The sequence below is a fragment of the Enhydra lutris genome, unplaced genomic scaffold (genome assembly GCF_002288905.1).
Source record: "Enhydra lutris kenyoni isolate GAN:26980312 unplaced genomic scaffold, ASM228890v2 scaffoldscaffold41, whole genome shotgun sequence".
Classification (NCBI taxonomy): Eukaryota; Metazoa; Chordata; class Mammalia; order Carnivora; family Mustelidae; genus Enhydra; species Enhydra lutris.
This window is the reverse complement of record NW_019154125.1, coordinates 13,317,594-13,332,858: the sequence shown is the minus strand read 5'-3', so window position 1 is coordinate 13,332,858 and position 15,265 is coordinate 13,317,594. Positions and strand designations below refer to the sequence as shown.

At 36.3% G+C, this 15,265-nt stretch overlaps 1 protein-coding gene across 4 annotated transcripts in view; it reads right to left on the bottom strand.

Annotated features, from left to right (window-relative positions):
* LOC111155388 (RB1 inducible coiled-coil 1) overlaps nucleotides 1–15,265 on the bottom strand; it is a 92,897-nt gene that overhangs the window by 16,443 nt on the left and 61,189 nt on the right. For 2 of the 4 annotated variants that reach the window (XM_022515537.1, XM_022515538.1), the window contains exons 16-18: nucleotides 5,482–5,647; nucleotides 3,216–3,324; nucleotides 2,877–3,117 (exon numbers count right to left, since the gene is read on the bottom strand). In XM_022515537.1, the coding sequence (XP_022371245.1) occupies nucleotides 2,877–3,117; nucleotides 3,216–3,324; nucleotides 5,482–5,647 (516 nt within the window). The remainder of the gene's footprint in view (nucleotides 1–2,876; nucleotides 3,118–3,215; nucleotides 3,325–5,481; nucleotides 5,648–15,265) is intronic. The other 2 variants (XM_022515539.1, XM_022515540.1) reach the window with 2 other exon arrangements.

Sequence of the window (15,265 nt, the reverse complement as noted above, 5' to 3'; positions counted from 1 at the left end):
TCTGCACATACATTTCATATACACATCTTGATGGGTCTAGACATATGCATACACTATGATACCACCACCACAACCAAGGAACCAGATATATCCATCAAATTAAAAAATTTCTGTGTGTGTATAAGAGAAAGGAAGAGAGAAAGTTTAATGTAACACTTACTAGTCTTTTCCTTATGCTTCCCTACTCCACATTCAAAGCAGTCTACTTTAAGAAATGCTACTATGTTAAAAAAAATCTTCAGTCTTTAATACATCTGTAGTATTTTTTGGTATATAACATAAAATATAGGTTATCCTCCACCAATAAGCAACCAGTTATTACTCCAATGTCTCATGTTTCTTCCAAACTCATTTAAAATGCCATCAATTTCCATACATCCATGGGTTTACTCAAGACAACCAAATCTAGTAATCTGTTTACCTGTGACTTTATCAACAATATATAGAATTATCATCTATATAGCTTAAGACTGCATCTTAACATCCAGCAGGATAAATTCCTACTCGCTGATATTTTTGAAAGTTATCAACTGTTTTTTTGCACATTTATTTTTCTGTATGAATTTTAACATCCAATATCAAATTTTACCTACTTATCCTGCTGAAATTTTAAATGGGCATAAATAACTGAATAAATTTGATGAAAAAACAGTATCTTTATAACACTATACTTTCATCATCTTCAACTATCAAGCCTTTTAGTACCTTTCATATAGTTCCACAGCTTTCTCCACAAGGGTCTTGCATATTTTTTGTTAAATTCATTACTAACAAATCATTTCCTTATATTTTCATTGGGATCTCATACACACACAAACACACACACACACACATATATATATATACATTCCCATCAGCTTTTGCTGGTAAATAGATGCAAACTGCTCTATTTTGATATATTTAAGACACACACTCTGATGCAGTCTTACTATTAATAGTCTGTTAGGTCTATGTGGTTTGAAAAGGATATTATCATGATATCATGACAGTTAAGACTTTACTTGCCAATTTTTATTTTTTATTGTCTTGCAGAATGGTGATGGTGACAGCTGGCATTCTGGCATTCTTCCTAAAATTATGGAAAATGCTTCTAAATGTTTCAACATTGAATATGTTTGCTATGTTTCATGTATACTCTCTCAGATTAACAAAGTTCACTTCTATTCATAGTTTACTAAGTTTTTAATTATTGCATTCCTGAAATACTCCACCGAGTCATGATGATCATCTTAATACTCCATTGTATTTGAAATGCTGGAATTGTCTTGTGGACTTTTTACATTTATATTAACAAATGAGATTAACTTTTATCTTATTCTGTGTAATTTTTAAAACCATACCTGCAGTTATGGTTCTATTCATTCCACATATTTACTTGTACCTACTTTTTGCTTGATATTTATGTCTCATATCTCAAATTTTATCAATTTCATTTTCTAATACAGATACTTGAGATTATGTAATTCTTCCAGTGTTACCGCCTTCTTAGTATCTCTCATTTTTTGATACTTTTGTTTAGATTTAAATAACTAAATTTCCATTTTCTTATCAATATCTACGTTGAATATACGGGTATTCAGATTTCGAAATGTATAAACTTATATGTTTGTTATGATTTTCAATCACTTATGTTTAGTGGCTGGAATTGTATCAATATTTAGACCTTTGAGACTTCCTTTGTGATCTGGTGTATAGTGAATTTTCTTGACTGTTTCTGTATTATTTTTTACTTCACTGTGCCCTGAGAGGAAATTCTACTGTTAATATGGCTCTGAAAAGTTCTCATTCTAGTTTTTTTTTTTTTTTTTAAGATTTTATTTATTTATCAACAGAGATCACAAGTAGGCAAAGAGGCAGGCAGAGAGAGGGAGAAGTGGGCTCCCCGCTGAACAGAGAGCCCGGTGTGGGGCTCGATCCCAGGACCCTGAGATCATGACCTGAGCTGAAGGCAGAAGCTTAACCCTCTGAGCCACCCAGGCGCCCCTCTCATTCTAGTTTTAATCCATTTTTCATTCATATACAATTGATAGAAGTTACATTTTCAAGCATCTACAAGCTAACAATGAATTGCTTATGGTAAAACTGTGCCCTCTCTAAATATGAAAACTTTTTCTTAAATTTATAAAAACTATTGCTTTGAATAGCTTATATATTTTTCCCCTTATCATTTTTCTTTAGGTGCTTCTCATATGTAGAATTGGATCTTTTTTTTTTTTTCCCCTGAGGTTTTATCATTAGGTCAGTTAACTTTCCACATATTTTGACTTATTTCTGTCATTTACATTTTCTAATTACCATGGGTTCTTTAGAGGTTTGTGCCTTGCCTTTCTGAATTAGTTCATTTCTCTATTTTTCACATACGGTCTTAAAGTCTTATATCTTTCCAAGACTCAAGTTAACCAGTTTCTACTCCTTTTTTTTTTTTAAACCAAATGGAAAGCTGCATTTTTACTTTTTAAAAAACTCCTCTGCCTTCTCCCACCCAATACACACTCATCAAAATAAATATATTTATTACTATAGTAATGCCTTTTCCTCGAGTTAAGGGGCCTCAAAATTTAAACAGTTCTATAAATAAAAATAGTCTGACACTACTGCAATGATCATTATCTTGGGAGGCCTATGAAAAGTCTGGTGCACATAAAAAGTATGATAACAGGTCAAAGTGATTCATATACACACAATCAACAGTATTAAAATATTTCTCAAATCTATAGCTTAAACGAATTTAAATGGCACAACTTTCAGATATAAGGGCTGTGGGCAACCAGTAGTGCTACACGTATTTCCTATCTTGAGTGCTTTCAGCTTAGAGAAGTGCACTAGTGCTGTAAAAGCATGTATTACTTAAGGCAGTTGAAGACATATGTACTTACTGTACAGACATCATGCTTGTCTCCATTGCTGAATCAACTTTTCCTTCGTCTTGTGTTTCCATGGCTGATCTCTCTGTTTCACCTGGGAGTTCAGGTGCACAAGCTCCATAAAGTTCTGGGGCTGCAGCTACATATGCTGAAGGAACAAAACTGCTACTACGCAGCTTACTGACTTCTTCTTCAAGTTTTTTCTTTTCCTCAAGCAAACGAGCTCGATCTTCAGATAGTGACTCTATCAAATCTGAAGGCCCCCCCAAGTAGAAATAACATTATAAAACATTTCATGTGATTTTTTAATTTTAAAAATAAATTAAAAATATATTGTGAAATATTACTAACCTTTATCTCGTTCTTGCTGTTGCATTGTACTTTTCAACTTATCACTAAGATCATTGATTATGTTTTCTTTTTTCATTTTCTCTCTTGTTAAAACAGTGTTAAAATTGGTCTGGAACAAGAGAATGACAACTACTTAAATTACCTGCATGTACACAGCAGCTAGGGCTAAAGAAACTAGCAAATATTTTTGCATGGTGCATTTGTATGTGGAGAAGATAAAGTGCAATTCACAAATGATGTTAATTTTTGATAAGAATGTCCTACTGTGGTAAAAACAATGTGACTGGGTTGTCCTGAGGTTCCGTATTAAGATATGCTCCAATTTAATACCTTAAAAATGAATTCTATTTTTTCATTATTATCTACGTATCTATTGTCAAAGGAAAAGCATTAGCAGATGATTTTAAAATTGGGAAGAAAGAAAACAACAAGTGCTATTATCCACTTTACTTTTTCTTTAATAATCTTACTGCTTCTGGAATCTTCCTTTTATCTTACAGCTAAGTCTTGATTACCACAGTAATATTTTATAGAGATGACTTTATCCCATCTTCTTCTCCTTTCTGGACATTTGCAATAGCCACTGCACATGTATTTAATAATAACCGGATCTGTTACTCCTTTAATTTTTTATAAAAACTTTCCTACTGTGAAACGCATATATCAAAGTGCCTACACAGATCGCATAAGCCCATCTGGCAATTCTAACCACAGTTTCTTTATATAAAGATGACTGAATTGTTAACAATTTCATTTATAAGATCTCCATTAAGATCTTCTTTAAACTTAAAAGCAATAGCTGAATGGTAAATGATCTAAATTGATTCTTCCCATCTGCCCAGCATTTCCAATTCCAAATTTAATAATCTATGATCTTTTGATCAATGCATAATGCCAATAATGCTAAAAACTGGGAGATGACTTAGTATGGCATTTTTAGATCAAAATTAGTTAATTCATTAAAGATTGAGTTAAATACCATTTCTAGCCAGAAAGCATACATGAAGATGCCTTGAACATTTATGATGCTAAGCCATTTCTTTTGTTAAGCCATTTCTCCATATATTATGTATGTATAGAAAATTAACAAATATTTATAATAGTGTTTGTCAGTTAATTCATCCCAAATATTTATAACAGCATATTTCAGCCAATTAATCCATCAAATCAAAATTTGCATATTAGCTCACAAAAGAGCACACAGAGAAAGTGAATGGAAGATATATTTTAAACATAGATGTATATATAAAATATATCTAAGACATATACAAAGGAATTTTTAAAAACAGAGACATCATTAATGATCTCTTCATTGGTAATTCTTCCTTAAAACTGGTTGCTACTCCACCTCCCTGAACACTTAATTTTGTTGGCTTCCATAGCCACACTTTTCCTTTTTCTAGTTATTTTTTCTTATTCCCCCTTTCAGGCTCTTCTTTCATTCCCCAAGCCTTAAGGCTTAAAATAGAAAGTTCCTACAGGGTTTGAACTACACTTCTATACTTTTCTTGAATTCTACAAAGACCTAAATGTAATCACACCACTACAGGAAAAGGAAAATACTACATATATTGAATAAATGTGTGTATCAACTGCAATATGTTACCTGTTTCAGAAAAGCATTCCTCGGGGTAAAAAAAGCAGGTCATTATTCTCCCTGCCCTGATCTGTCACAGCAGGAATCCACTGTCCCCACAGCTGCCCATGTCTAGCAGTTCTCCACTCTTTCTCCCCACCCAGTAGTACAAATCCAACTGTAGATTTCCTTCATTTTCTCTCCAAGTGCCTGAGGTGAAACACAGCTCCCGAAGAAGGCCGCCACCTAGTCCTTAGTGGTCTGTGCCCGTTTCCCATATAAGCTTTACCTTCTCACCATTCCTCAATATTATTAATAAAGTGAATCAGCAAAATTCAACAGTAGGCCACAATTATGTACCAGTAGGCTGTCACATGGACAAAAATTATAGAAAGCATAAGAAATTTGTACAGATCAGCATGTAATTTAGAGTAATAAAATCTGAGAGCTTGGGGGAAAAATTCAAATATCATGTGCAAAGTAGTAGAAGCACTTTCATTTTACAAAAAACCTAATCTGAACCGAAAATTGTTTTAATCTGAGGATATTTAATAAGTATGACAGGGTCAATGCAGGAAAATCACATGTAAGATATAAGATGCCCTCAGTTACACAAAAAAATTATATTTGTTAATTTATGTTTATCTTCTTTAGACCTGAAATAAATGAAACAAGGGTTGGGGAACATACCTGTTGTTCAGCAATCAGAGATGTTCGAACGTTTTGCATTTCTTCATTCTTTCGTTTCTCTTGCTCTTCAAGTTGTTCTAGAAACTTTGCTTTTTCTTCCTGAAGCTTTTCTTGAAGTTCAGCAACTAGGCTTGAAGAATCTTCTCTGGTAGATTCAATGGCAAGACTTGAAAATTACATACAGTATTAAATTTTTTAAAAAAATAATATATATTCATAAATATACCAAATATCACAATTAGTTGGCATCAGAAAGGCTATATACCTTCCTTAAACCAAACAGTAATTAATTACTGTTAGAGATAATTCTATGTAATCCTCCACCCTTTTTTTCTACTAAGGAAAGGGAAGCAAGTGAAAGGGAAAGTTTAACAGAGATTATATACTGACACCAACATGGTAAATGCCTATAATGATTACATTTGATAAATTCAGGATAACTTGCTTCTACCTGCACTGGGAATGTTTTCAATATAACGAATCAATATGCCTCTCAAGATCTCTGCTTCAAATGTCAGTTCTGCTAATCCCAGAACTGTAACGCACATGACAGAGAAAGAAGGAAACAAACACATATGCGAGGATCACATACATTGAAAAGTCCTTCTTAATTTTTTAAATAGCTTTTAGTTCATTTTGTTAATTAGTGAACAAATAACACAAAACTAAAAGGGAACCTAAATGTTCACACAGCAAATCTACATATTGATCATTCATATTCACCTCCTTCAAAACTAGCTACACCCTAAGGTAAGGTAAGAGAAGAGGTAAGAGAAGAGGACACACAAGGAGAAAAAGCCCAAACACAAGTTAGTAAGTATTGTAATTTCTGATATAGAAGTTAATTTTATCTTTCAATCTAATAATCTTTTTTAAAAATTCTTATTAACATATAATGTATTATTTGCACCAGGGTACAGGTCTGTGAATCATCAGGCTTAACATTTCACAGCACTCACCATAGCACATACCCCCCCCAATGTCCATAATGCAACCACCCTCTCCCTAACCCCCTCCCCCCAGCAACCCTCAGTTTGTTTTGTGAGATTAAGAGTCTCTTATGGTTTGTCTCTCTCCTGATCCCATCTTATTTCATATTTTCCTTCCCTAACCCCCAAACCCCCCACCCTGCCTCCAAATTCCTCATATCAGAGAGATCATATGATAACTGCCTTTCTCTGATTTATTTCGCTCAGCATAATACCCTCTAGTTCCATCCACGCCGTTGCAAATGGCAACCTAATAATCTTTTACATCAAAAAAGTTTGCCCATGAAGTAGATAATTAATCCCACCAAAGGAGTTATAAATATGTTAAACCACAGGAAAGAGGCTGCCATGTTAGCAAATATTCCTAAACTATTTTAGTGACTAAGTCAACTGATTGCTTTAAATGTGCATTTACACAATTTTATTTTTTTTTAAAGATTTTATTTATTTGACAGAGAGAGAGATCACAAGTAGGCAGAGAGGCAGGCAGAGAGAGGAGGAAGCAGGCTCACTGCTGAGCAGAGAGCCCGATGCGGGGCTCGATCCCAGGACCCTGAGATCATGACCTGAGCCGAAGGCAGAGGCTTAACCCACTGAGCCACCCAGCGCCACTTACACAATTTTAAATTACACTTCAATGTTTTTGGAATCAGGAAGCATAAAATTTATTTGAAAGAGAGAAAAAAAAAAAGTGGGGGAAGAAGCACAGGGAGAAGGACAAGCAGACTGTGCTGAGGGCAGAGCCCAATGCAGGGCTGCATCCCATGAGCCTGACATTAAGACCCAAACTGAAATCAGGAGTACAATGCTGAACCAGACACTCAACCTGCAGAGCCACCCAGGTGCCCCTTGGAATCAAGAGGCATTTTCTAGTCAATGCGGATACTGAAATTGTTTGCTTATATTTATTCCTGATGTAATTTTGTAATATATAAAATTATCACACTATTAATATTATAGCAATTGATAATCATACAAAGAATTGTGATTCTTTTATTCATTCTTCCAACTTTACTGATAAAATCAAGCAATTCATATCAATTTGTTGCCCATTTTCCTCTAAGGGATGGTTTTAAATGGCCAAACATGAAATATGCAGTTAGAGACATATTACCTCTATCAAAGTTTGAGATTTCTTAGTTTACAGAAAGATTTCAATTGGGAAATCACCTAATCCCTTAGGCAGTAGAAAGGAAAAGGTAAAAGATTTGTTTTCAAAGTTCTTCCTTTAGGGCTAGAGGAGTATGGAAGGTAAAAATTAGAGCGCAGATGGAAACCTGACAAGCTACATAAATCAAGGTGTTACTCAGGAACCAGAATATAAATACGGACTCAACATACTAACAATAAAGTGTTAAGGATTCAAATTGGTATAGGCAGGGTTTAAGTATTAGGTTTTCTTCAACTGCCTAATGTCTACCTTTGGCAAGTAAGAGTTATACTTTGAAGAATTATCCCTACAATTAGAGGATAGGTGAGTTGTTACAGGAAAAACAAAAAGCCAGGTTTCAGGCAGGTAAGCAGGGCGACCATAGTGAGGAATGAAGTTAGAGAAGCAGGGGGGAAGCCAGATAACGAACAAAAAGTATTTTGGATTTTCTCAGCAGTACAAGGTAAAGTCATTAAAGAATCTTGTCTAGAGAGAATGACAGAACATAAATTTAGGTTTGTCAAAGACTGTTATGAGGATTTTGGTGAGAATATGGAGCACAGTAACAAAGAAAGGAGAGATTTCAGCATGAGAAAGGATGCTAAGAATCCTGTAAGAGAGTATGGGTGTGTGTGTGTGTGTGTGTGTGTGTGTGTGTGTGTGTGTGTGTTATGCACAAAGATGGGCAGTATTTGTAATTTCTAGGGGTCTTGTAACTTTGGGCTGCCTGATACACCTTTACTTCAAGTGTCTGCTGTGCTAGGATGAGGCAGGTAGGGGAGAAGACAGTTCTAGGCATACAAGAATGTGCAGACATCATTGTCTCTTTGCATTTTTTTTTTAGATTTAAAGATTACTTATTTATTTGAGAGAGAGTGATAGACAAAGACAGAGAGAGAGCAAGAGCCAGGGGAGGAGCAGAGGGAGAGGGAGAAGTAGACTCTCTGTTGAGCAGGAAGCCCGACGTGGGGCTTGATCCCTGGAATACAGGATCATTACCTTTGTAAATACACAATCATTCCAAATACCCAGAACGAGCACATTAAATGATTAGGTATATACTGATTCATAGGGTAAAAGACTTTTGGTGGCAAAAACAAAGGTGAGCTTAAGACACAAACAACAATAATCCTACTGTGTTGGGGACAGGGGTTTCTTGTGATTATATATGGTATGTCACATTGAGGCTCCTGTTAGAAAAAGTTCCAGGGAACCGTTAGCCACATCATTCCATTGTATTTTATACTACTCTACAACCTCAAATGGCTCTGTCATCAGGGGGAATTAACCCCAGCAATGGAATAGTAACAGCTAAAGTAAGTTTTGTTTTTTTGTAGCACCACAGCCACACTTTCTTTGCGGAGTAAGGAGATAACGTGTGTGCTGGGTACCTGCAATCTAAACTTACACAATCCTGTCTTATATTAATATCCCAAAATGGCCTGGAAATTAGAACTGAAGGAAGCAGATACATTTGTTATCAGTTGGAAGTTTCCACACTCTTACAGAGAACCTGAAATAAATCATTTCTGGTTGATAGGTTACCCCACCATTAATAAATTAGTGTATGCTAGCCAAAAGATTCTTTTATACCCAACATTTCTAGAAAATTTGCATTGAATACAAACTAGACTGTCATGATGCCTGAACTATTTCCTATCGTTATATTAGATTTGGGCCTAGTAAACAAATATTGTTTACTGTGGGTTTTAAACGTTTTTAAGATTAAGTCTGTAAAACTGAAATGCTCTTCCTATACTCACCCAGATCTGTATCAACTACTTCCTGGAGGTACAGCTATAAACAGTATAGTAGGCAGATTTGTAACCACAGACACACACACATTCTCTGCACTCATTTTCTTTGTACACAGGTGTATGAGAAAGCCCCTTCCCCTATTAAAAATAATGTATACTACTGATTTAATTTTTCCCTAGTTATATGGGAAAAAAATGTATCTTACTTTAATTTTGCATTTCCTTAATCCCAGGTAGACTAAAAACTATTCACATATTGGCTATTTGTATTTTTTCATTGATCTGGTTATTCATATACTCTGTCCATTTTTCTAATGAATACCTTGCCTTTTCCTAACTGATTTCTGGGAGTTCTTTAACATTACAGATACAATTAATACTTTTATTTCTATCTTGCTGATGCTTCTCCCACACAGTTGCTCTCTCCATACTGCTTCTGGCATATTTGCAACCAACCAAGTGGTGGAAAGCAGGGAGGTGTGCTGGATCATATCATTATCCCAGCATCATTTCTGCTCAAAGATTTCCACATTCTTTTTCAAGTGTTTCTCCTGCATGACAGAGAAGCCTAGAAACTATGTCAACCAGAACCCCCTTCCCGGTAAGCTCGGAGTTCAAGTTTGCCAATGAAAGATACACAAGATACACAAGATCTGGAATGCTAAGGAAAAGAGAGAGTTTGTCATTCTGTAGAAGTGGCTAGGACCAGCTATGTGGGCTGTTCAATTTATGAGGGGTTTCCAAGTGAACTACCTGCACTGGTGTTACAGTAGACAACTGGTGAACATCTCCAAGAAACTGTAGCAAGTTTCTGACTAGCTACCCACTTCTGGTGCTTCAGATGGCTTTGAACCTACAGATTTTCAGGTCTTTGGCAGCAACTCCTTTACCACATCCCTCCCTCAGAACTTCTATGAGTTTGGGAAGACCTAATTCTAATATTAAACCCTTTAATCCTGGAATATTTAAAAGAGATTCTGTTTTCTAAATTCAATTCTGACAGATACAAATATGATCCTTGGGGAAAAAAGCATAAAGACAGGAATCTGGAATTGATTCTCTGATCTGCTTTGATCTGAAGGCAGAATGACCTGTCAGTGCAAAACAGAACTCTGGGAGATTAGGGCAGAAGAGCTGATACCTATACCTGTGTGGATCAGGTGATTAAGGTGGCAAGGTTTTAGAAATGCCACAGCTGTCCCTACCAATCCCACCAAGCCTTCCTTGCCAGCAGCAGCAGCCTTTACTACCTCATCTGAAAAGATTAGTGCCAGTTTGCCTGAGGTTCCCAATCAACAAGCTGATCCTTCTCAATTGGCTCCCCTACTATTTAATTACTTCCAGACCCATCTCTACTTCCAAATCCCAGATCCCAGGGGAGTTGAAAATCTAACCAAGGAGGAATTGCAACTGGAAAATTTTTCACTTATTTTGATAGAAATATAGGAAATATGTATGGGGATAGAGCCAATAGGAGTTAGAAAAGGAAAGGCAAACATAATGGTAACTTGGGCCAAAATTATCTGTAGGGATACAATAATCAGAGACTCCAGATTCAATGTTAACAAACTGCTAGATTTATTGCCTGAAACCTGGATGTGATGGCCCACATTATAGTAAACAAGATGCAAAGACAGATATTCTAGACCATAGGCAAAAAAACAATGGCCTGCAGGGCAGATCCAGCTTTTTACTTGTTGTGTAGTTGAAGTTTTACTGCGAAATAGCCACACCCATTCATTTATATTAACTCACTTCTCTCTTGCTAGTTGAGTAGGATGGATAGAAACCATATCACCTGCAAAGCCTAAAATATTTACGATGTGGTCCTTTACACAAAGTTTGCCAACCAATCTCTGTATCAATGATTCTCAAAGTGTGATCCATAGACCTTAGAGGTGACTAGAAACAGTATCAAGGGATCAGTAAGATCAAAACGATTTTTTTTTTTTTTTAAGATTTTATTTATTTATTTGAGAGAGAATGAGTGAGAGAGAGCATGAGAGAGGAGAAGGTCAGGGGAAGAAGCAGACTCCCCAAGGAGCTAGGAGCCCGATGCGGGACTCGATCCTGGAAGTCCGGGATCATGACCTGAGCTGAAGGCAGTCGCTCCACCAACTGAGCCACCCAGGCGCCCACGATTTTCATAATAATACTTAGATGATATTTGTCTCTTACACCTTGTTGACATTTGCACATGATAAAATCACTGAAACCTAAACATAAAGACAGTAGTGCCAAACCGTACTTTTAGTCATTGTTTCTTTACACCAAAGCAACCCAAAGTGGAAAAGAAAAAGGCAGATCTTTTTTGGAATATCCATGATATAGTAAGAATTATTATTACTGAATCCCGACTACTAACTATGCACCTTTTTAGTACTCAGCGTGATGAAATGAGTACATATAAAGCCCTTCTGCCACTTACGGAAGTATGTCTATCTCACGGAAAAGTACTTGTATAATTGCTTTGGTGTGTGCTGAATTAGCTACTTTTTCATGCTCTACTATTTCTATTTGAAAAACGTCAATCTGGGGCACCTGGGTGGCGCAGTGGGTTAAAGCCTCTGCCTAAGGCTCAGGTCATGATCCCATGGTTCTGGGATCGAGCCCCCTATTGAGCTCCACATTGGGCTCTCTGCTCAGCAGGGAGCCTGCTTCCTCCTCTCTCTCTGCCTGCCTCTCTGCCTACTTGTGATCTCTGTCAAATAAATAAATAAAATTTTTAATTTCTTGAGGAATTCCACACTGTTTCCCAAAGTGGCTGCACCAACTTGCATTCCCACCAACAGTGTAAGAGGGTTCCCCTTTCTCCACATCCTCTCCAACACATGTTGTTTCCTGTCTTGCTAATTTTGGAAGGCCGCCATTTTCATTCCTGTCCTCCACAACTCTACAGAAAGCGGTCAGGGAACAAAAAATTCCGAAAGCGAACCTGAGCAGATTACTTAGCCTGGCCTGTGGTAAGGGCGGTGCAATTCCGCCACCGGCAAAGACACTTGAGAATCACTACAACAGGCCCCTCCCCCAGAAGATCAGCAAGAAATCCAGCCAAGACCAAGTTCACTTACCAAGAAGAACAGCGGAATTCCAGAGGAGGAGAAAGCAAAGTGTGGAATTCATAGCTTTCTCCCCATGATTCTTAAGTCTTGCAAACTTAATTTTTTTTTAACTTTATTTTTTCTTATGCTAAAATTGTTTAAAATTTTTTTTAACTTTTACTCTTTCCTCTTTTAATGTTTTTTAAACTAGTTTATCTTAACAATACCTTTCATTAAAAAATGTTTTATGAACCTTCATTATTATAGCCATATTTTATCCTTCATTGTATCTAACTTTATTTTTTGGATCCACATAGGGTTTTTTCTTCTAAAAAAATTTGGGATACAACTTCTTCTAATAGATCAAAATATAACCTAAATCTAGCACAAGTCTTTGTTCTAGTCTCCAGCCTGAGCAAATTCTCTCCACTTTCTTTTTCTTTATTCTCCCAACCAAATTATCAACTCCTTTTTTAGACATTTTTTAAAAAAAATATTTTCATCTTTATAAGTCATATTCCATCCCTGCACCATGTTTACCTTTATATATGTTTTTTGTTCTTTAAAATTTTGGGAGGTAGTTTCTTCTAAGAGACCAAAATACTCTCAAAATTAAGTGGGTGACCCTGTTCTATTCACCAGTCTAATATAACTTTTTTCTTTTTTATATTTTTCTTTTTTTTTTTTTTTTTTTCTGAACTTCTTTTTACCCTCTTTCCCCACCCCCATGATTTGGGGTCTCTTCTGATTTGGTTACAGCACATTTTCCTGAGGTCTTTGCCAACCCTTTAGTATTTTATTCACTCCTTCATATATTCTTATCTGGATAAAATGACAAGGCAGAAAAACTCACTACAAAAAAAAGAACAAGAGGCAGTACCGAAGGCTAGAGACCTAATCAATATGGACATTGGTAATATGTCAGATCTAGAGTTCAGAATGACGATTCCGAAGGTGCTAGCCGGACTCGAAAAAGGCATGGAAGATATTAGAGAGACCCTGTCTGGATAAATAAAAGCCCTTTCTGGAGAAATAAAAGAACTAAAATCTAACCAAGTTGAAATAAAAAAAGCTATTAATGAGGTGCAATCAAAACTGGAGGCTCTTACTGCTAGGATAAATGAGGCAGAAGAGAGAATTAGTGACATAGAAGACCAAATGACAGAGAATAAAGAAGCTGAGCAAAAGAGAGACAAAGAATTACTGGACCACAAGGGGAGAATTCGAGAGATAAGTGACACCATAAGACCAAACAATGTTAGAATAATTGGGATTCCAGAAGAAGAAGAAAGAGAGAGGGGAGCAGAAGGTATATTGGAGAGAATTACTGTAGAGAATTTCCCTAATATGGCAAAGGGAACAAGCATCAAAATCCAGGAGGCACAGAGAACCCCCTCAAAATCCGTAAGAATAGGTCCACACCCCGTCATCTAATGGCAAAATTTACAACTCTTAGCAACAAAGAGAAAATACTGAAAGCAGCCGGGGACAAGAAGTCTATAACATACAATGGTGAAAATATTAGATTGGCAACGGACTTATCCACAGAGACCTGGCAGGCCAGAAAGAACTGGCATGATATATTCAGAGCACTAAATGAGAAAGACATGCAGCCAAGAATACTATATCCAGCTAGGCTATCATTGAAAATAAAAGGAGAGATAAAAAGCTTCTGGGACAAACAAAAACTAAAAGAATTTGTAAACACCAAACCAGCTCTAGAAGAAATATTGAAAGGGGTCCTTGAAGCAAAGAGAGAGCCTAAAAGTAGTAGATCAGAAAGGAACAGAGACAATATACAGTAATAGTCACCATAAAGGCAATACAATGACACTAAATTCTTATCTCTCAATAGTTACTCTGAATGTAAATGGGCTAAATGCCCCAATCAAAAGACACAGGGTATCAGAATGCATTAAAAAAAAAAAAAAACATCAATATGCTGTCTACAAGAAACTCATTTTAGACCCAAAGACCCCTCCAGAGTTAAAGTGAGGGGGTGGAAAACAATTTACCATGCTAATGGACATCAGAAGAAAGCTGGAGTGGCAATCCTTATATCAGATCAATTGGATTTTAGCCAAAGACTATAATAAGAGATGAGGAAGGACACTATATCATACTCAAAGGGTCTGTCCATTACGAAGATCGAACAATTGTAAATATCTATGCCCCTAACACGGGAGCATCCAACTATACAATCCAATTAATAACAAAAATCAAAGAAACATATTGACAATAATACAATAGTAGGGGACTTTAACACCTCCCTCACTGAAATGGACTGATCATCCAAGCAAAAGATCGACAAGGAAATAAAGGCCTTAAATGACACACTGGACCACATGGACATCACAGATATACTCAGAACATTCCATCCCAAAGCAAGATATACATTCTTCTCTAGTGCACATGAAACATTCTCCAGAATAGATCACATCCTCGGTCCTAAATCAGGTCTCAACCGGTACCAAAAGATTGGGATCATTCCCTGCATATTTTCAGACCACAATGCTCTGAAGCTAGAACTCAATCACAGGAGGAAATTTGGAAAGAACCCAAATACAAGAGCATCCTTCTAAAGAATGAATGGGTCAACCAGGAAATTCAAGAAGAATTGAAAAAAATTCATGGAAACAAGTGATAATGAAAACACAATGGCTCAAAAGCTATGGGGCACAGCAAAGACAGCCCTGAGAGGAAAATATAAGCCTTTCTCAAGAAACAATAAAGGTCTCAAATACACAACCTAACCCTACACCTAAAGGAGCTGGAGAAAGAACAATAAAGAAAGCGTAAACCCAGCAGGAGAAGATAAATCATAAAGATCAGAGCAGAAATCAATGA